This window comes from Carcharodon carcharias, chromosome 11 (genome assembly GCF_017639515.1).
Source record: "Carcharodon carcharias isolate sCarCar2 chromosome 11, sCarCar2.pri, whole genome shotgun sequence".
NCBI classification, from domain to species: domain Eukaryota; kingdom Metazoa; phylum Chordata; class Chondrichthyes; order Lamniformes; family Lamnidae; genus Carcharodon; species Carcharodon carcharias.
Genome location: NC_054477.1, coordinates 43,607,833 through 43,630,789, shown reverse-complemented (window position 1 = coordinate 43,630,789; position 22,957 = coordinate 43,607,833). Strand labels below are relative to the sequence as shown.

The 22,957-nt window shown below is 45.4% G+C and overlaps 1 protein-coding gene across 6 annotated transcripts in view; it reads left to right on the top strand.

The window, feature by feature from the left end:
- Window positions 1-22,957, top strand: part of LOC121284064 (protein furry homolog) — a 520,851-nt gene that overhangs the window by 409,986 nt on the left and 87,908 nt on the right. For 5 of the 6 annotated variants that reach the window (XR_005944426.1, XM_041199078.1, XM_041199079.1 and 2 more), the window contains exons 42-43: window positions 13,600-13,787; window positions 20,206-20,300. Coding sequence is in view for 5 of the 6 variants with exons in the window: in XM_041199078.1 (XP_041055012.1) it covers window positions 13,600-13,787; window positions 20,206-20,300 (283 nt within the window). In the remaining variant the exon portion in view is untranslated. The remainder of the gene's footprint in view (window positions 1-13,599; window positions 13,788-20,205; window positions 20,301-22,957) is intronic. The other variant, XM_041199077.1, reaches the window with a different exon arrangement.

The window sequence follows — 22,957 nt, the reverse complement described above, 5'->3', positions numbered from 1 at the left end:
AAGAAAATTGCGCAGACTACACAGAAACATTAACACGGAACTAAACCCTGAGAGACGAACAACCCTCTTGAGAAAAAAAACTTCTCCTCATCTCAGCCTTAAAAGGGAGACCTGTTATTTTTAAAACTATGAATCCCTAGTTCTAGTCTCCCCCACAAGAGAAACACCCTCTCAGTATCCACCCTGTCAAGACCCGTCATAGTATCATAGAAAGATACAGTGGAAAAGGAGACCATTCTGTCCAACTACCTGTGCCAGCTCTTTGAAAGAGATTGGTTTATATTCTTTCATGGGACATGAGTGTTGCTGGCTAGGCCAACATTTTTATTGCTTATCCATAATTGCCCTTTAGAAGATGGTGGTGAGCTGCCTTCTTGAGCTACTGCAGTCCAAATGGTGAAGGTACACCCACAATACTGTTAGGGAGGGAGTTCCGGGATTTTGGACCCGTGACAATGAAGGAATGGTGATATAGCTCCAAGTTAGGATGGTTTGTGGCTTGGAGGGGAACTTCAAAATTGTTGCTGTTCCCAGTATCTGCTGCCCTTGTCCTTCTCTGGTGGTAGCAGTTGTGGTTTGAAAGATGCTGCTTAAGGAGCGTTGGTGAGTATCTGCAGTGCACCTTGTGGATGGTGCACACTGCTGCCACTGTTTGTTCGTGGTGGAGGGAGTGAATGTTTGTGGAAGGGATGCCAATAAAGCAGGCTGCTTTGTCCTGGATGGTGTCAAGCTTCTTGGCACACACAGCTGCCACTTATGTGCCAGCGGTGGAGGGGGTGGATGTTGAAGTTGGTGAATGGGGTGTTAATCAAGCAAGATGCTTTGTCCTGGGTGGAGTTGAGCTTCTTAAGTGTTGTTGGAGCAGAACTCATCCAGGCAAGTGGAGAGTCCATGTTCAAATGCAGCTAGAGCTGGACAATATCCAAGCTTGGGCTGACAAGTGGCAAGTAACATTCACACCACACAAGTGCCAGGCAATGGCCATCACCAACAAGACAGAATCTAACTATCGCCCTTTGACATTCAGTGGCATTAACATCTCTGAATCCCCCGCTATCAACATCCTAGGGGGTTACCATTGACCAGAAACTGAATTGGACTAGCCATTATAAATACTGTGGCTACAAAAGCAGATCAGAGGCTAGGAATCCTGCAAAGAGTAACTCGCCTCCTGACGCCCCACAGCTTGTCCACCATCTACAAGGCACAAGTCAGGAGTGTGATGGAATACTCCCCACTTGCCTGGATGAGTACAGCTCCCACAACACCCAAGAGGTCCAGGACAAAGCAGACCACTTGATTGGTACCACATCCACAAACATTTACTCCCTCTACCACCGCGCAGAGTAGCAGCACTATGTACCACGCACGAGATGCACTGGAGGAATTCATCAAGGCTCCTTAGACAGCACCTTCCAAACCCACGACCACTACCATCTAGAAGGACAAGGACTGCATATAGATGGGAACACCACCACCTGGAGGTTCCCCTCCACGTCACCGACCATCCTGACTTGGAAATATATTGCCATTCCTCCACTGTTGCTGGGTCAAAATCCTGGAACTCCCTTCCTAACAGCACTGTGGGTGCACCTACACCACATGGACTGTAGTGATTCAAGAAGGCAGCTCACCACCACCTTCTCAAGGGCAACTAGGGATGGGCAATAAATGCTGGCCCAGCTAGTGAATCCCACATCCCGTGAATGAATAATAAAAATAGTATTCCTTCGCACTCTTGTGTTGAGCCTTGTAGATGGTGGACAGACTTTGGGGAGTCGGGAGGTAAGTTACTCTCTGCAGAATTCCCAGCCTCTGACCTGCTCTTGTAGCTATTTATATGGCTGGTACAGTTCGGTTCCTGATCAATGGTAACCCCCCCCCACCCCCCCAAGACTGGTGATAGTTGGGAGACTCAGGGATGGTAATACCATTGATATCAAGGGGAACATAGGAACAGGAGTAGGCTATTCAGCCCATTGAGGGTACTCCTCCATTCAATACAATCATAGCTGATCACTTCAATGCCTTTTTCCCACACTATCCCCATATCCCTTTATGTCATTTATATTTAGAAATCTGTCAATCTCTACTTTAAACATACTCAATGACTGAGCTTCCACAGCCCTCTTGGGTAGAGAATTCCAAAGAGGCACAACTCTCTGATATAAAAAAGTTCTCCTAATCTCAGTCTGAAATAGTTTCCCCCTTTTTTGAAATTGCATCCCCTGGTTCTAGACTCCCCTAAGCTGCATCTACTCTATCTGTCCCTTTAAGTATTTTGTAGATTTCAATGAGATCGCCTCTCATTCTTCAAAACACTAGAGAATACAGGCGCAGTTTCCCAACTCTCTCTTCATAGAATAGTCCCGCCATCCTGAGAACAAGTCTGGTTATCCGTTGCACTCCCTCTATGGCAATAATATCCTTCCTAAGGTAAGGGGACCAAAAAAGCACACAGTACTCCAGGTGCTGTCTAATTTTTTTTTATTCATTTACGGGTTGTGGGCGTCACTGGCTAGACCAGCATTTATTGCCCATCCCTAATTGAGAAGGTGGTGGTGAGCTGCCTTCTTGAACTGCTGCAGTGCTTGTGCTGTAGGTACACCCACAGTACTGTTAGGGAGGGAATTCCAGGATTTTGACCGTACGACAGCTTGGAGGGGAACTTGCAGGTAGTGGTGTTCCCACGTATCTGCTGCCCTTGTCCTTCTAGATGGTAGCAGTCATGGGTTTGAAGGTGCTGCCGAAGGAGCCTTGGTGAGTTTCTGCAGTTCATCTTGTAGATGGTGCACACTGCTGCCACTGTTCATCGGCGGTGGAGGGAGTGAATGTTTGTGGAAGAGGTATCAATCAAGCAGGCTGCTTTGTCCTGGATGATGCCAAGCTTCTTGAGTATTTTTGGAGCTGCACTTCTCCAGGCAAGAGGAGAGTATTCCATCACAATCTCGACTTGTGCCTTGTAGATAGTAGACAGGCTTTGGGGAGTCAGGAAGTGACTTACTTGCTGCAGGATTCCTAGCCTCTGACCTGCTCTTGTAACATCATTTATGGCTAGTCTAGTTCAGTTTCTGGTCAATGGTAATCCCTAGGATGTTGATAGTGGGGGATTCAGTGATGATAGTACCATTGATGTCAAGGGGCAATGGTTAGATTCTGTCTTGCTGGTGATGGTCATTGCATGTCACTTGTGTGACACGAATGTTACTTACCACTTGTTAACCCAAGCCTGGATATTGTCCAGGTCATGCTGCATTTGGACATGGACTGCTTCAGTATTTGAGGAGTCGCGAATGGTGCTGAACATTGTGCAATCATCAGCGAACATCCCTGCTTCTGACCTTATAATGGAAGAAAGCAGCTGAAGATGGTTGGACCTAGGACACTACCCTGAGGAACTCCTGCAATGATGTCCTAGAACTGAGATGATTGACTTACAGCAACCAAGACCATCATCCTTTGTGCTAGGTACAACTGCAACCAGTAGAGTTTGCCCCCTGATTCCCATTGAACTCCAGTTTTGCTAGGGCTCCTTGATGCCATTCTCAGTCAAATCTGCCTTGATGTCAAGGGCAGCCACTCACACCTCATTCGGATTCTATACGATTGAAGCAAGACTTTGCTACTTATGTATTCAAACCCTCTTGCAATAAAGGTTAACATACCATACAGAGAAATGGAAGACAAGCTAAATGATTAACATGTGTCTGTCTTCACTGAGGAAGATAGAAGAAATCTCCCAGAATTAGAGATCCAAGGGTCTATGGAGAATGAGGAATTGAAGGAAATTAGTATTAGTAAGACGGTTATATTGGAGAAATTGATGGGACTGAAGATTGATAAGTCCCTGGGATCTGACATTCTACATCCCAGTGTTAAAAAATTTAGATATGGAGAAAGTGGATGCATTGGTAATCATCTTCCAAAATTCTATAGACTCTGGAACAGTTCCTGCAGATTGGAAGGTAGCAAATGTCACCCCACTATTTAAGAAGGGGGGAAATGAGGAATAAAACTATGTGAATAGGCTGGAAAAGCTGAGATTGTTCTCCTAGAGGAAATAAAGTGCAACTGGTTCCAATGGCTGAATGGTCAATAACTACAGGGTACAGATTTAAAAGCAGATTACAGCCATGAATTACTGATGGGCATATGGAATAGTTTTTAAGGAAGACCTGTGTTTTTAAAAGAAGTATATGTAAAGACTGATCAAAAGATGGCTGATAATGTAAAGTGACCACTTCCTGGAAAATTCCTATGTGGATTATACTGACAGACCTGTCCTGAGAGAACATGGAATGTCGCACATGAAAAGATGTAAACACCTACTTCAAACAGAGATACTTGAAAGGAGGGTATGAAAAATGCAAAAGACTGGACTTTAATCTCCTGTGATTGTGAAGACAATGGAGACTGTTTCCTACCTCTTCAAACGTCCCATCTCCTGAGGACTTATATCTCAGAATGTGTAGAAAGTTCTGATATGAATGCAAAGCATGACTATTTCCCTTCCCAGGAATACACAAGAAAATGGGTTAAAAACCTGGCTGCAGACCAGTGTTTGTGAGTGACAGCAGGAAAAGGAAGCAGGCGATGGCGCTCTCTCTCTCGCTTTCTCTGTAGCTGGAGGTGAGGCTCAGCAGAAGTCACAATCAAAAGGAAAATGACAGCCTCTTGAGCTACCCTGCAGAATCAAGTGTCTCCAACTGACTGAATCTTCCAAAGTCAGTTACCAGAATCACCCGACTTAACTGCTGCAATGTATTACCATATACTCCTCACGGACAAGGCAGGGACTGATTTATATATTTTTTAACCTTTGTTTGGACTCTTAACTTTTAATTCGTGATCTGTGGGTACGCATGTTGCGGTTTTATTTTTGTTTTATCAGGTTTTGGTAACAAATAAAGGTACTCTGTCTTTGACTCAAGAAAGCCTGGTTAAATTGGCTCCTTGTAAAAAGTAAACACATTTGGACTTGAGGAAGTCCTTTCCATGGGGAAAGGATTTTTAAATTAACCTTGTTGCGACCAACCGAGGGGGTTGACTGAAGAAGGGAGAACCAGCTCATTCCTCCTTACCTGAGATCAAAACCAAATTGGAGTCCCATTCAGGAATTTAACAAATCGGGGGACCTCATCCAGGAACCAGTCGTGACAAATTTGGCGCTCATCCAGGATTGTACCCCCAGACAAAATGAAAGAATTAGAGTGGAGAAAGTAAATTGTTCCTTCAAAACCAATTTTAAAAACTGCAAAAAGGTTTTCTCGAGCTTATACTACTAAAGTATAAAAATGTCCACATTTGACGCCAGTGCTTTTCTAGCGGTGAGGAAGTTACTTTTGAGGATTTAAAAGTTCTGCCCTCGAAGAGTTAGAAGAGCAATCTAGGCACTTAGGACTTGAGATTCCTTTGAACAAGATAAGATGCGTAATACTACAGTGGGTGGCCGGAACATTATATCGCGATTGTAAGATAAGACTACAAAAAGAGTTAGAAAATAAGAGAAGAAGAGAGGGAGAGGAAAGGGTATGGAGAGAAAAGAGAGAATTTCTGGAAAGAGAATAGGAAAGGGAGGAAGCTTTTCAAAGAAGACTGCATGAACTGGAAAGGAAGATAAACGTAACTGAGGCAGGCGAAAGGGTAGCACTGCTGAAAAGTCAGGAAAAAATCACTCAAATCAAAAGAAGCTGAAAGGGCTCGAGGAAGCCATTCGGGTTCTGTAGGGATACAGGGAACCCAGAATGGTTCAGAGGCCTTAAATGGGGCAATAGAGCCTGTAAGTGCTGGAGTAGCTAAGTAAGGGCTACTTGCAAGCAAAGGGGCACGGAACACACAGCCAAAGTCTGCAGAGAGGCAGAGAGCTGGAGAGTGTTTGGCGGACCAAAAAGAAATGATGGAACCAGTGAGGGTTGGAGTTGTTAAGAAACAGCTTCTTAAATTTAAAAGTGCCTAGGCTAGGTCTGTAGAGTTAACAAGAGTCCAGAAAAGACTGGTGGAATTTAAAACAGGCAAAGAGGATGACCAGAAAATTGAGTTAATAGGTACATTTTTTACAGAATTAAACAGGGACCAGGGGAGTTCCAAGACAAGTAAGGAGACAGTGAGAGGGGCATGAGGGCCCAGCTGAGTTAAAAGGACTAAAGACGGGCATACAGAAGGACAATGAAACAAGGTAGAACCTGAGCAACTTAAGAAGATCAAAGCTAGACCAGCAGTAATGAAAGAGGTCCACAAGGCACCTGTAAAGATTAAAAAGAAATATTGGAATAGGCCAATGATCTGCTTGGCAGACAGTTTCATGGTGGACAGTGAGGGGAGTTCCCAAACAGAAAAGCAGACAGAGAGATGGATGGCTCATCCAGTTGAACAGCCACAAGGGAGTGCAGTAGGAGCCAAACGTCCACCTGGAGGCAGTAATATTCCAGGAGATGTGGAACAAGTTAAGGGAATGCAATTTCCCAAAACAACAGAGGGTGTTCGTGAACTAATGTCCTGTTCAATTGATAGCTTCACGGCAAATTTAAATAGGGAACAGGGAAATTCCCAAATAGGACAGGGAAGAGTGAGGGTGATGCCCCTCTTAGCTGAAGAGCCAAAGGGCACAGCAGCCGAAAGTAAATGCATTTAGACTGGGAAAAGGTATTACAGGGAAAGGATTTTTAAATTAACTTTTTTGCAACCAACCAAGGGGGTTAAATAACGAAGGGAAGTCAGCTCATTCCTCCTCACCTCAGATCATAACAAAATTGGGGTCCCTTTTGGGAATTTACAAATTGGCGGACCTCATCCAGGAACAGATCGTGCCAAAAGTGATTGGAAAAAGAACCAGAAGCAACATGTGGAGAAACATATTTTATGCAATGAGTGGTTAGAATTTGGAATTCACTGTCTGATAGGGTGGCAGATAAAGATTCAAAAGTAGCATTCAAAAAAAAATATAAATACTTGATAGAGAAAATATTCCAAGAATATGGGTAAAGAGTGCGAATAACTGTACTGCTCTTCAAAAGAACTGGCACAGACTTAATGGATGAATGGCCTGTGCTGTACTGCTGAATGAATCCATAATTTCTGAGTTTTCAGCATCCGAAAACTTCGGGCAGGATTTTACACGTCGGCGAGTGGGAGCGGGGCCCACTTGTCGACGTGTATAATGACGTGCTGTGATGTCAGGGGGAACTCCCGACGTCACCACGCCCCATTTAAATTCTCAGGAAGGCGGAGGAGCAGTGAAATTAGCCGCGTACCTGCTGATCAATTGAGGCCATTGACAGAAGCAATTAAGTAATTAAAGGACCTGCTCATCCAACCTTAAGATTGGCGAGCAGGCCAGGAGCCCCGGTGTGAATTGGAAAAAGCACGAAACCTCATCTACGGGCGGGATGAGGTTTCATGTAGCTTTTAAAAAATTTTGTGAAAATTATGGACATGTCCCAACTCGTGTGACATTGTCGCATGAGGGGAGGGGACATGGTAGGGAAATTTTATTTTTCTATTTTCATCTTTTTGATATTTACAGCTGATCTCCCTGAGACTGCACTTAGCCTCAGGGAGATGAGTGCGCTCTTTCGTGCGCATGCGTGAAACAGCACACTCTCGATTTTGGAATTCCCCACTGCCCGCACAGGGAGCGCATAGCACTTCTGTGTGACATCATGCTGGGCGGGCCTTAATTGACCCGCGCAAGTAAAATGGTGCCGCGCCCCTAATTGGGGGCGCTGATCGGAGGTGCGCCTGTGCACGCCCGCCATTCAACTTATCCCCACCCCCAGGGGGGAAAATTCAGCCCTTTGAAATTATTTTCACTATACGCAAGTCCAAGTCAATAATATATATCAAAAAGAAGAGTGGGCCCAAAACCAATCTCTGGGTTCACCACTTCACATTTCTCTCCAGTCTAAAAAACAACCACTGACCACTACTTTCTGCTCCTTATTTGTATCCATACAGCCATTGCCCCTTTAATCCTAAGTGCTTCCGTTTTTTTAACATCTCTGTTATGTGGCACTTTATAAAACACCTTTTGAGACTCCACGTATGCAATGTCAATTGCACTACCCCCCATCCACTCACAGTCAAAGAACTCTAAAGGCAATAAAACATCCGATGGGCCAGAACATCCAAGTGGCAATCAAAGTTGGATTGCCACTCCTCTCTTTTTCTCCTACCTTAGTTGGGAGCTGTCCCTTCCTCACCCGACCTTCCAGTTCCTGAGGCCTTCAGTCCAGGGCAACAGAGTTGGACAAAATGAAGCCACGTCTCCTTTTTAAAGCATTAGCTGCCGTAAAGCAGGTAAGTTTAAAGGTCCCAGCCACTTTGAGACCCAGGAAGATGATAGATGGGTAGGATGGGAGGGCCAGGTGTTCAATGGGGTGGTGGGGTGTGTAGGGGGAGGGGCTCGGTTATCAGTCGGGTTTTTGGGATACTAAGGAGGATCCTTAGGGAGCAGGGGGCATCAGTACTATAGTTACCCAGGAGTTAGCAGTGGTTTTAATTTTAACATTTCCTTCGTAACTATTCTGCTAAGACAGTTGGAACCATCCAAAGTCTCCAGTTTAAATCAGAGTATTGGATGGTTCCCAGTACAGGGTAATTGCCCATAAGATGTTTGAACTTCCTGGGCAATTCCTGTGCAGTCTTTGCGTGGGGTCCTCTGGGGAGTTCTGGAGTACCTTCTGGGTACGATCCCCGGGAGATCGGAAGTCATGGGCTAATTCCACAAGATCTTGTTTTTGGCCCCTAATTGGCCACTCCCTTTGTTTGACTTCCTTTTTACTATTCATAGGTTTATAGAAGCCTTTTAGGTTCCCTTTTGTTACCAGTTACATACTCTTTTCCCCTCTTATTTTCTTTTTCAATTCATCCCTATACTCTTTCTATTCAGTTTGGTTCCCTACTGAATTATGAACACAACTTCTAACATAAACCTTTTTCTGTTTCATTTTAATCTCTATTTCTTCAGTCATCCAGAGAGCTCTAGCTTTGGATGAATGTCTTGTCCCCCTCATGGACCTATGTTTGGTCTGTGCCCAACTATTTTATCTCTGAAGGCCTCCCATTGCTCATTTACTACTTTGCCATTAATCTTTGATTTTGTTTCACCTGAGTCAGGTCCCTTTTCAACTCACTTAAATTAGCCATCCTCCACTTGAATATTTTCACATTTGATTTTCCCTTGTCCTTTTCCATGACTACTCTAAGCCTAATGCTATTGTGATCACCATTTTGCAAATACTCCCTCATTGAAATATGCTGCACTTCATTCCCCAAAACTAGGTTGGGGCAGCTTGCTTCCTTATTGGGCTGGAAACATACAGCAGAATTTTAGCGTGTGATGACGTCAGGTGAGCGTCCAAATGTCATCGCGATGTTTCGGTCGGCGGGTGTGCTCAGGAGTCGGAGCCGCACCTGCCAACAATAACGAGGCCAGTTAAGGCCATTAAAAAGGCAATTAATGTAGATTTTACATTGCCCATGCGACGAGTTCGAAATCGCACGGGCAAAACGGGCAGTAGGCAGCCGACATTTTGCAAAACCTCATCCAAGGACAGGATAAAAAGGGTCAGCAGCATTGCCAGTGTGAGCAGTGAGGTGTTTTGAAGATAGTTTGCTGCTGGTTACTTATTGGTATTTAGCAGCTTCATCTCTGTTCGGGGCTTCATTGTTAGCATATCCAGGCTTCATTTCAGGATTTACTGGTGTCTCCAAGGCCCCTGGAGGATTCAGACCGTGTGGACCCTTCGAGCTGTTAGACAGCCTTCTGCTACCCTGGTAATGGGGATTGTGGACTCCGCTGGTGGTACCTCCTCTGAGCAGGAAGAGAGGGGCAGAAGGGAGAAGAGGCCATCTGTTCCAATGCAGCTTCCAGGGGAGCGATCTGTGGGAGGAGAGGTGCAGGCACAAGGGGACAAGGGGCACAGGGCCAGCAGGAAGTCCAAGGTGGAAGGGGCTGCAGAAGACCCCAATATCCTGCTGCCAGTGTTTATATGCGGTGATGCAGCTACCTCAATATGTCTAGGTGCAATGACAAAGGAGGCTCTGCTTCTCAAGGGAGACCATGACTTCCATTTGTCAGATAATTAGGCCTGAGATCAGCTCCGACTGTGTGGTGGACACCCCATGCCAGTGGCTCTGAAGATCACAGTGGCCCTCAATGTCTTTGCCTCCAGCTCTTTCCAGGGGTCAGTGGGGAGTCTGTGTGGAGTCTCCCAATCAGTTGTCCACAGTTGCGTCAAACTGGTGACAGAAGCTCTGTTCAGGCGGGTACTAACCTTTATTCTTTACCATATGGATGAAACTAGGCTGAACGTGCCAGAGGCTTTGCAGCAATTGCCAGGTTCTCCCACATCCAGGGTGCCATCGACTAAACACGTGGCCATCAAGGCGCCAGTGGGTCAGCCGGGTGCCTTCGTCAACAGGAAGGGATTTCACTCCATGAACATGTAGATAATGTGTGACCACAAGATGCAGATTCTGCAAGTCTGTGTAAGGTACCCTGCCAGAGCCCATGACACTTATATCCTGAGACATTTCCAGGTGCCAAGGCTCTTCATTGCGACTGAATAGATGGCTGCTGGTTGATAAGGGCTATCCGTTGAAATGGTGGCTTATGACGCCTCTCTGCCACCCAAGAACAGAAGCAGAGCAGCATTACAATAGGAATCACGCCTCTACAAGGGCGGTAGTAGAGAGGACCATGGGTCTTCTCAAGATGTGCTTCCAATGCCTGGACTGTTCAGGGGATGCACTACAATACCCCCAAAGAAGGTGTCACTGATAGTGGTTGCATGCTACGTTCTCCACAATCTGGTACTGGCAAGTGGGGGGGTACCCACTGGAGGAAGAAGATCTTGACACACCTGCACAGGCTATAGGTGACCTTGATCCAACGGTCCTTCAGCTAGGCTACTAAAGATCTACTTCCACCTCATGCCAGGGCTGCCACTTCCATCCCAGATGTCTGAAATGACCCTTTTATTTGCAACCAGAATCTAATCAATGCCTGTGCAATAAAGTATCCAGTCACTCATGTCCAGCATTACATACTGGTGTACCCTGCACCAGAAAGAAAAAAGTTGAAGCATACATGGGCCATCAGAACCAAAGCAAATTTAATGTTATTGTCATATTGAACATGTAATGACATTAGCATTACTGGTGTCGATGTCCACACCAGCAGACATATAAAACAAACATCAATGAATAGAAAATCATCCGTGAATTGTTCCTCTTGTGCTCATGCTGCCTTTAACTTATATTTCCAAGTGCTACGTCTTGGTGTCCCCACTCACTGCCACCAGCATGGAGACAGCCTGCTGACTCTACTGTCTTGTTGGCCTTGATGACCTTGGCAGTCGTCCTTTGGCCGGTGGAACTTGTGCTGGCCCTGCCTGGGAGGGAGCAGCCAGTGCCACAACTGGCATCTCCCCAGTCATGGCAGCCTCATCAGATGCGACAGTCACTGGCAGAGGGGTGGAGGAGCAGCTGCCTTCATCCAGAGTGTCCTGAGAGGAGCCCACAGAGATGACAAGCAGCTCATGCACCAACGTAAGGTCACTCTGGACCTCCCTGCTCACTGTTGATGGATGGGCACCTAGCTGGGATACTGGGTGCCTCATCCATCTCCCACACTGGCACTGACCTCCTGAGGGCTTGCAGGTGCAAGCACAACCCCAGGAACCCCTGATTCTGTTCCAGGAGCTGCCTCTCCATAAGAGTGGCCACACTCTCAATGGTGGAGACAGTGCACTCGCCCATGAGGGGTCAACGCAATACTCATGCTCTGCATGGACTCCTCCACAATGGAGACCATGGCACGCAGACCCTCATGGATCTCTGCCAGATCTTCCCACACATCTCACTGGACAACTAGCCATTTCCACCAACACCAGCTTGATGCCACCACCAAGCACATATTCCTTTCACCACCCGCCGCCCGGATTCCGTAGGGACCGTCTCCTCCAGGACACCCTGGTCCATTCCTCCATCACCTCCAACACCTCATCTCCCTCCCACTGCACCTTCCCATGCAAAAGGTGCAACACTTGTCCCTCCACCCTCCTCACCATCCAAGGGCCTAAACACTCCTTTCAGATGAAGCAGTGCTTCATTTGCACCTCCCTCAATTTGGTCTACTGCATTCACTACTCCCAATGCAGTCTCGTCTGCATTGGAGAGACCAAACGGAGACTTGGGTGACCGCTTTGCGGAATATCTTTGGTCTGTCCGCAAACATGACCCAGACCTTCCTGTCACTTGCCATTTCAACACCCCAGTCTACTTTCTTGCCCACATGTCCGTCCTTGGCCTGCTGCAATGTTCCAGTGAAGCCCAATGCAAACTGGAGGAATAGCACCTCATCTTCCGAATAGGCACTTTACAGCCTTCCAGACTTAACATCGAGTTCAACAATTTCAGGTCATGAACTCTTTCCTCCATCCTCAGCCCCTTTTTATCCCTGTTTTTCAATATTCATTCTCATCTCTTAATTTTTATTTTTTCATTTTTTTAATTTTAATTTTTTATCCACTTATTTTTATTTTTATCCATTTTCATTTGTATTCCTTGTTTTATCCCCATCTTTTATCCTATATTCAATCTTTTTTCCCACCATCGTCCCCTCCCACCACCCCACCCCCACAAGGACCATCTGTCACTTGTTCATGTTGTTCTTTCTAGAATGCTTACCCTTGTCCTGCCATAATCACATTTTGCTTTCTGATCTTCAAGTCACCATCAGCACCTCCTTTAGCCAGTATCAATATCGTTAACACCCCTTTGTCCATGACATCTCTGGCAATCTCTCCTTTGCCTCCACCTATCACTGGCCTTCTATCCAGCTTCATCTGCTCCACCCCCCTTAAACAGTATAAATTTCATTACATTTTCAATTCTCTTTAGCTCTGAATAAGAGTCATAAGGTCTTGAAATGTTAACTTTTTTTCTCTTCACAGATGCTGTTAGATCTGCTGAGTTTTTCCAGCATTTTTATGTTTTTGTTTCAAAATCAAAACTTGTAAGTTTTTCTTTCCTCTCTGGTCAGCCATTTTGAGCACACATCTTCTATGAAGCATCCCACCTTTTGGATATGGACAAACTTTCCTGATGCAATAGCCAAGGTTAATATTCAACTTTGAATTATTTAAATAGAATGATGAATGGAATTTCATTCCAAGTCTTTAGAGCTCCTCTACCCCAGGCTCTACCTCCAACCCTGCTATCAAAATATCGTCCTGAGACCACCCCTTCCCACCCCTTGCAGCATAACTTGATTGATGGGTACCATTCTTTTGTTTGTTAATGGCTGCCTCCTGCCACCCGGCATTGTGCCCGAAGGTCATGTGCTCCTTCCTGCCAATCTTCAACAGGAAGCTGACTAGACATGCAGGTAACAGTCACACTGCTAAGCTCAGGACAGGTTGTTTGCCTTGACCACCTCAGTTTCCTGCTTTAAAATCAAGGCTTTCAGCAATGGGGAATTAGTTTTTTTCCCACATTATTACTTAATTTAAATAATATCTGATATTGACGATAGTCCTTATCTATTGACAGAACATGTATTATAACTAAAATATGTGGGGTCTCCATTTTTCCTAGGCTGCTGTATGGAACAACGACTGAGTGAAGTTGCCCTACAAACAGCACTATCCAGCTCATCAAGACATTATGCCGGTCGTTCATTCCAAATCTTTAGAGCTTTGAAGCAACCTCTGTCTGCACATGCTTTATCGGACCTACTGTCAAGACTGGTAGAAGTTATAGGAGAACATGGTGATGAGGTTCAGGTATACTTTACACATCTGATTAAATTGTCTGCAAGTTACTGTAAAATAAACAATAATTTTGAATATTTTTCCTCATAATTTAGTGGTTAAATACACTGTATAGTGTGAGACCTAACCATAGAAACTAAGAGGATTTGAAGTTTGATTTCTGGACACTGCTGATCTCAGCTGGAAAAATTAAGCGTACACTGTGATTGGCTTTGGCCTCCCCAGCTAGCACTTGTCAGACTTTCTGATCACTGTACATTGAATCCTTCTGAAAAGACAGTTTTGTGGTTGTGAAGTGAGAATAAGATCAAGTTTGATTGATGCCACCAAGCTTGAGAAACCAGTAAACATCATCATCTGAGCCCACACATGTTGAATGCCCACATGGGTGCACCCAGAACTGTAATCCAGTATCAGTCACCATTTTCGTAAAACTTAAAAAAAAAACTGAAAATTAACTGCACTGTGACTTGAATTTCTTCCGGGCAGGTTGTTTTGGGTCAACTAACAATAAGCTACCATGAGCTGAATTTCAGATCAACAGTGAAGCAATCTACCCTCCCCTGTCCAACATGCTCCACACCCCCCCCCCCCCCCCCCCAACCCCACTTCACTGGGGCTTGTCAGCCTGGCCCCAATGAGATTTTGGACTTAGCTGAACATCCGGGTCCACCACTGAACTTTTGACTTAATTCTTTGACTTACCTGCAGCACCGGTGGTAAGCACCGCTCCTGTTTGGCATTGCCAGTGTGCAGAGCTGCCAGCCTCCTATTGTCCAGCAGCCCTATCAGGCAGGACGTCCCCCTCAAGATGGATGGAAGTCCCGCCTCTTAATAATTAATGGACTGTCGTCCGAAAAAGTAAAGCAGGGCAAGTCGACTAAGCAGAGGCAAGCTGGCCCCCAAAGTTTATGCTGGGGTGCAGGGAGCCCGCCCTCAGCATAAAATCCAGCCCCATAAGTTGAAAAAAAATTAAATCTGGGATTTTTTAACATGCAAAAAACGTAAATTACTCTTTCAGAGCCATTGAGGTTGTTTCGCAGTTATGAACTTCATACACCATTAAAATCCCAATTACATTCATTCAACAAGGTGTAATTTTTTCAAGGGTTTTAACAGCAAGACAGAGCATATGAGTGGAAGCTCTCCTCAGTTCAATGATTTCCAGCTGATTGCACCCTTAGGTCCTCAACAGTGCACCCTCTAAAGAAACATAGAATTACTGACAGCAACTTCTGCATTTCTACATTTAACTGCACATGTATAAACTCCAGAAGTTGCTGTCAGTTTCAGAGTAATGACAGAAAACGTTGGCAGTCTTGGCGCCATTACTACTGCAAATTCCGGACCCATATTTTTATTTTTTTTTTAATGTGATGGAAGGTATCATTGACAGTGTTATCAAGCAACACTTAACTCAGCAATAACCTGCTCACTGACACTCGAAACAAGACAAAAGAGCTAAAGCACAGTGGTGAGGTGAGAGTGACTGCCCTTGACATCAAGGCTGTATTTGACATATGTGGCATCATGGAACCCTAGCAAATCTGATGTCAACGGGAATCAGGGAAATCTCTCCGCTGGCTGGAGTCAAATCTAGCACAAAGGAAGATGGCTGTGATTGTTGGAGGTCAATCATCTCAGTTCTGGGATGTTGCTACAGCTGTTCTGCAGGGTAGTGTCCTAGGCCCAATCATATTCTGCTGCTTCATCAATGACCTTCCCTCCATCATAGGATCAGAAGTGGAGATGCTCGCTGATAATTACATAATATTCCACACCATTCACGACTCCTCAGATACTGAAGCAGTACATGTCCATATGCAGCAAGAACTAGACAATAGTTAGGCTTGGGCTGATAAGTGGAAAATAACATTTGCACAACAAAGTGCCCAACAATGACCATCCATCTTCAACAAGAGAGAATCCAACCATCTCTCCTTGACATTCAACGACACTACCATCGCTGAATCCCCCACTATCAACATCCTCGGGGTTACCATTGACCAGAAACTGAACTGAACCAGCCATATAAGTACCATGGCTACAAGAGCAGTTTAGAGGCTGGGAATTCTGTGGAGAGTAACTCACTTCTCCCCAAAGTATGTCCAGCATCTACAAAGCACAAGTCAGGAGTGTGATGGAATACTCTCCGCTTGCCTGGATGAATGCAGCTCCAACCACACTCAAGAACCTCAACCCCATCCAGAGCAAAGCAAGCTGCTTGACTGGCACCCTGTCCACCAACTTAAACATTCATTGCCTCCACCACTGAAGCACAGTGGCAGCAGTGCATACCATCTACGAGATGCACTACAGCAATTCATCAAGGCTCCTTTGACAGTACCTTCCCAACTCACAACCTCTACCACCCAGAAGGCCAAGGGCAGCAGATGCAAGGGAACTCTACCACCTGCAAGTTCCCCTCCAAGTCACACTCCATCCTAACTTGGAACATTTCACCATCATTAGGTCAAAAGCCTAGAACTCCCTCCCTAACAGCGCTGTGGCTTTACCTATACCTCATGGACAATAGTGGTTCAAGAATGTGGCTCACCACCACCCTCTCAAGGACAATTAAAAATGGGCAATAAGTGCTGGCCTAGCCAGCGATGTCCACATCCCATGAAGAAACAATAATAATTTTAAACATTCTTGCATTAGACACGGTTTACATGAGTATTTTAGTATCTGTTCAAGAACTGAAGGCAATGTCTTCCTTTGAAAAAATTCTCATACGGGACATTTGGAAGTAACAGGCTTGATGGGCCAAATGTGTTATAATGAGATAACCAGTCAGTGAAGGATAGAACTGAAACCTAGAGTGGAATTTTTGTGCCCATTGGCGTCGGGCATGCACATTGGCAGGAGTGGACAATATGGCACAAAAGCCAGAAATCTGTTTCATGATGTCATGAAACCAGTTTGCGATCGTGAGCTCAGCCAATCAATGGTGGGCCGTGTTCCCCGCCATCGGACATCGGGAACCTCATTATAATGCACCTGCATATCATTATAAGGCCAGCCCACCAGAATCATCCCCAAACATCTGGAATGTCTGCCCACATTGGCGTGATTGCATGCCAGTGCAGAACACACCTTGACAGGTGTGATGTGCAGAAGTCAGGACTTACTGTCAGGGCCTTGCTCACATCATCAGGGTCTTGTTCACATCGTGGACATCCAAGGAGCAGAAGATGCTGGAGCCCGACAGCAACAGCACACTGGAGGAACATCCATGGCATGCTGGGTGGGTTCTCATGGACTGCTCTGCTGCGAAGCAGCCCACAGAAGTTGGAAAGTCACCATTGAGGATCTGCTCACAATGGATGATGGTCGAGGGGGTGGAGCGGAAGGTCCAGCTGTGTTTGGGAGAGAAAGATGTACTCGGGTGTGAGAGGAGGGTCTAGGATTGACTGGGAGAAAAAGAGGCATCAGGATGGGGTGAGGTTGGGAGAGGGGGAATGAAGATGTCAGAGGAGAGGTTGGGAGACGGGAGGGAGTACGGAGAGGTAACGGGAAAAGACGGCAACGAGAGAGGTAAGTGTAAGGAGGGTGGATGTTGTAAGGGACGGAGTTCAGACAGGGAGAAGGAGTGCGGAAAGGGAGGGAGACGGATGAGGAGGAAGGAGCGCGGAAGGTGTCTGGGGGGAAGAAAGAGTTCAGAGAGGGGAGGGAGTAAGGCTGGAGGAAGAAGTAAGGGTGCCCTGCCCCCCACACACTTCTGCCTCCAGGGTCACTTGTTGCCCAGCTGCTTCCTCTGCAGTGTCAGAGGACGAGGTTGAGGGGGTCACAGGCAGAGGGAGGGAACAGCCTCTGAGATTCCTGAATGGATGACCCAGGGGTGTGTAGCTGCTGCTCCAGCTCCCTTCGGGTGCCCAGGGGCCCCAGCCTGACTGCTTGAGGGGAAGGAGCACCTAGAGGGACGTTGAGGTGTGTGTCCTCCTGCTGCGGACATGTGTCAGTGCGATGACCACCAGATTGTGAACCCGATTCTGCTCTAGATCTAGGTCCCACCGAGGTGCATGTTCTCTGTGCTGGTGCAGGGTGTGGGTAAACGATGTGATGGGTCTTCCAGGCTGCTTATTTCCAACGCTTCAATGGAGGAGATGATCTCTTGGCTCCAGGTGAGGACCTGGATGGAGCTGAGGGACTGGCTGGCTGAGGGTGTCGGTCACTTGGCAGAGCTTCCTCTGAACCAAAGTAGAGATAATTAGTGCAGGTCAGTAGAGTCAAAAGCAAGAGAGAGAGGACTCACATTTGAGTTGAGAGAGGGATGATGTGGTGCAGGATCCTCACAAAGGCATTCGCTGCGGACCTCATTGTCACTGCATGCACAATCCATGTCCTCACCAGTCAGCGCAAAAGCACACTCCTCAAAGTAGGTGAGGGGTCTAATGTGGGCCACTGCACCACCGGTCTGGAACCTCTCCGTGCCCTGCTGATGTGAGCAGGCTTCTCCTGCATAAAAACAGATGGAGAGAGTGTGAGCAGGACACAAGGCACTGCATGTAATGTTTGTGTGGTGAGGGGAGCCATGGGCAGGAAGAGGACATGAGCTCAAGAGATTATGATCCTGATGGAGATGTGAGGGTGTGTGAGAAAGTTGGTGGTGTTGTCCCTTGAGGTGTGAGATGCCTCTGGATGTGTGATGGGTTTGTGAGTTGAGGAGAAAAGTGAGTTACCCTAGAGGAAACGTTGAGACCATTCATCTTGTAGCAGCACTGGCTGGCTGTCCTCTTTTGCAAGGCATTGGTGCTGACCACTGCTGCCACTGCCTCCCATGCTGGATTGATGATGCCGCTGCCAGAGCACGGGTGGAGGATATCACGGCAGGCCTCCATGGCATCCAAAAGGCACTTGAGGGACACATCAATGAAGGCCGGCAGGGGGTGGGGGCTGCAGTTTTTTTGCCTTTCAGGGCCACCCTGTCTTCTGTGCAGCAGTCGAGGGCTGGAAGCATTGAGAGATGTGCACACGGCTGCACTTTAAACATGGCGCCTGTCGTGATGAAGCGGCGAGGCGATGGGATGGTGAGCGAATGAGGGACTAGCTGCCATCAAAACAGCGTGTTTCCCAGAATGCATAATTAATGTGGTGGGTTTGGGACAAAACAGCATGAGAAACCACCATTGCACTGACAGGCAAAATGACGTTTTTCCCACCCGCCACTGCACTTAGTGCAAATCTGGGATGATTCTTCCCCTGGTCTTTGTACATTTACCAACTTTTATTTATAGGAATGCACATTATGTATTGTGCAACTCCAACCAACAATCACTTTTTCAGCATGCTTTAATATATGTTTGAGTACAGGTGAGTCCCCAGTTAATATGCCCACCACAGAATACAATTAGCCCCCAATTGAAATACAATTAACAAAATGGCTTGCTTCATTTCTGTGTGTCTGTCACTGTCATCAAAATGAAAATCTAGATGCCCACAGGTCATAATATAGTTGACAATGACTGGCTTCATTATTTTATATAACCTTCCTTGAGAGTTGTCAGGAACACGCTGCCACCAGGATTGAAGGAGCAAGAAATGTGTAGTTTAAAAAAACGTCCAAATATCTGCTGGGGTTTTCAGGGATTTCCATGCTTAAGTGTTATAAACAGAAAACTGATTATCTCACCAAGTATTATAGCTCTGACTAGCACCCATGAAATTACACTAAATTTATTCCTAATGTATTGCTTATGATCCTGTCTCACTCATGAAATTAAAAAGTCTTTTGCATTTGGAAGGATTTATATCCATTCATATTCATTGTGCACAATAACATGGATCTATTAACTATTACTGTGTTTACAAAATCAAATAACATTATAAATGATACTTGCACTAACAGTAAGACCGTAAAAATATTTAAGTTGAAAAATGAGTTTAGTATAATAGTACTTCGGTGTAATAAATCTAGTTTTTATGAATAGAAATAGCATTTCACTTCTAGCTAGTTTTAAAAACTCTGGCTTAAATTGCTGGGAGCCCACTCTGCCAACTCAATTGCAGTGGAGTGGTAGCCCCACCTGCCTTTGTGGTAACCATAAATCCCATCCCAAATTTTCTAAGGGTGCATCAACAGCATCCACCTTGACAGAGATCTGGAAAGTTTGAGTGGCACCATGCTGCTCCAGGGCAGATGAAGCCCAAGAAAAGCCACATAGACACAAAGCAGCCGAACATCAAAGGAGTTACTGTGTCAACTTTGAAGGTAATCAATCCCTATTAGGAACAATTACTTGCTGAATGATTACTCTATAATAATTATCTAGCAATCTTTTCTCTGTGGTATAATTGTCAAGACTTTCCAATTTATCTTCAAGTGTAATTATTAGAAAAAAAGTTCAATGGAATCTGTCAAGTTACACTTTTAAGAAAGTGCTGCTTATCAAACTCTAATGTTAAATATTATTATGACTTTTGCTAGGGTTACGTAATGGAAGCACTCCTGACACTGGAATCCGGCATTGACAATTTGGCAGATTGTTTGAAGAACAGTGATTTGTTAGCTGTTTTGTCTCGGTAAGAACTTTTGCTCCTTACAGAACATTCTGTGATGCCTTGAATGTATGGTATATTATTTCAAGAAAATATTTTTGTTCCAAAGCTAAAGAAGCAGGACTCCAGTTTGATGCTTTATTTCCTACTGCTTTGATCAAGCAATGACTTCACAGAATTTCTTTCATAAACGATTTAATATATTCAGATATACGCAGGCAAGATACCAACCCATATTGGATCTAACAATGAAATCACCAGAGTGGTAGGAAAATAGGAAATAACTCATAGGGCAGCTGACATTACAGTTTTGGAAAATTAATAAGTGTGTAGCCTCTTAAAAGTAAGTAGCCTCAAGTATGGGAGCAAAAATTTGTAAAACTTTTCGAAAGGCTGTACTAATAAACATTATTTTAAGCCTATATAAAGACTTTAGAGTCATAGAAGTCTACAGCACAGAAAAAGGCTCTTCGGTCCATCGAGTCTGCGCTGGTCAAACAAGTACCTAACTATTCTAATCCAATTTTCCAGTGCTAGGCCCATAGCCTTGTATGCCATGGCATCGCACATCCAAATACTTCTTAAATGTTATGAGGGTTTCTGCCTCTAGCACCCTTTCAGGCAAAGAGTTCCAGATTCCCACCACCCTCTGGGTGAAAAGTTCTTCCCCACATCCTCTCTAAACCTCCTGCCCCTTACCTTAAACCTATACCCCCTAGTCATTGATCCTTCCACCAAGGGGAAAAGTTCCTTCCTGTCTATCCTATCTATGCCCCTCATAATTTTATACACTTCACTCATGTCCCTCCTCAATCTCCTCTGCACCAAGGAAAATAATCCCAGTCTATCCAATCTCTCCTCATAACTAAAACTCTCCAGCCCAGGCAACATCCTGGTAAATCTCCTCTGCACTCTCTCCAGCGCAATCACATCCTTCCTATGATGCAGATTCCAGAACTGCACGCAGTACTCCAGCTGTGGCCTAACCAGTGTTTTATAAAGTTCCAGCATAACTTCCCTGCTGTTATATTCTATGCTTCGGCTAATAAAGGCAAGTATCCCATATTCCTTCTTAAGCACCTTATCTACCTGTCCTGCTACCTTAAGGGACCAGTGGACATGCATTCTAAGGTCCCCTTGATCCTCAGTACTTCCCAGGGTCCTACCATTCATCATGTACTCCATGCCTTGTTTGTCCTGCCCAAGTGCATCACCTCACACTTACCCGGATTAAATTCCATTTGCCAGTGATCAACCTACCTGACCAGCCTGTCTATATCATCCTGTATTCTAAGGCTATCCTCCTCACTATTTTCTCACCCCACCAATTTTCGTGTCATCAGCAAACTTACTGATCACCCTCCTACATTCAAGTCTAAATTGTTTATATATACCACAAACAGCAAGGGACCCAACACCGATCCTTGTAGTACCTCACTGGATACAGGCATCCAGTCACAAAAACATCCCTCGACCATCGCCCTCTGCTTCCTGCCACTCAACCAATTCTGTATCTAATTTGCCAAATTGCCTTGGATCTCATGGGCTCTTAGCTTCATTATCAGTCTCCCATTGGGGACCTTATCAAAAGCCTTGCTGAAGTCCAAGTAGATTACGTCAAATGCATTGCCCTTATCTACACACTGGTCACCTCTTCAAAAAAATCAATCAAATTGGTCAGACATGACCTCCCTTTAATAAAACCATGCTGACTGTCCTTGATTAATCCCTGCCTCTCCAAGTGTAGATTAATTCTGACCTTCAGAATTGCTTCCAATAGTTTCCGCACCACTGAGGTTAGACTGACTGGCCTGTAGTTCCCTGGTTTATCGCTTGCTCTTTTCTTGACTAACAGTACCACATTGGCTGTCCCCCAGTCCTCTGGCACTTCTCCTGTGGCCAGAGAGGTATTGAAAATTATTGCCAGCACCCTGCTATCTCCTCCCTTGCCTCATTCAACAGCCTGAGATACATATCATCCAGGCCTGGAGATTTATCTACTTTTAAGCCTGGCAGACCACTTAGAACCTCCTCCCTTTCTATGCTAATTTCTTCAATTATATCACAGTCCTTCTGCCTGATTTCCATACCCACATCGTCCCCCTCACTTGTGAACACCGACACAAAGTATTCATTTAGAACCGTACCTATGTCTTCCAGCTCCACACACAAATTACAACTATGGTCCTTAATGGGCCCTACTCTTTCCCTAGTTATCCTCTTACTCTTAATGTACTTGTAAAATAACTTTGGATTTTCCTTTATTTTACCTGCCAATGTTTTTTCATGCCCCCTTTTTGCTCTCCTAATTTCCTTTTTAAGTTCCCAGAAATCTAAAGCCCTCCCTTCTGCACCATCTTTCCAGCCACACATTCATGTAGACTAACCTCCTATTTCTTTACTCACTAGCGTGTGGACTGGAAGTAATCCAGAGATTACTACCTCTGAGGTCCTGTTTTTCAATCTGCTTCCTAGCTCCCTAAATTCTGCTTGCAGGACCTCATCTCTCTTTCTGCCTATGTCGTTGGCACCATTATGTACCACAATCTCTGTCTGTTTGCCTTCCCCCTTTAGAATGCCCTGCAGCCGTTCAGTGACATCCTTGACCCTGGCGCCAGGGAGGTTGCAGAAATACCTGTCTGCTCCCCTTACTATCGTCCCCTACCACTATTGCTCTTCCC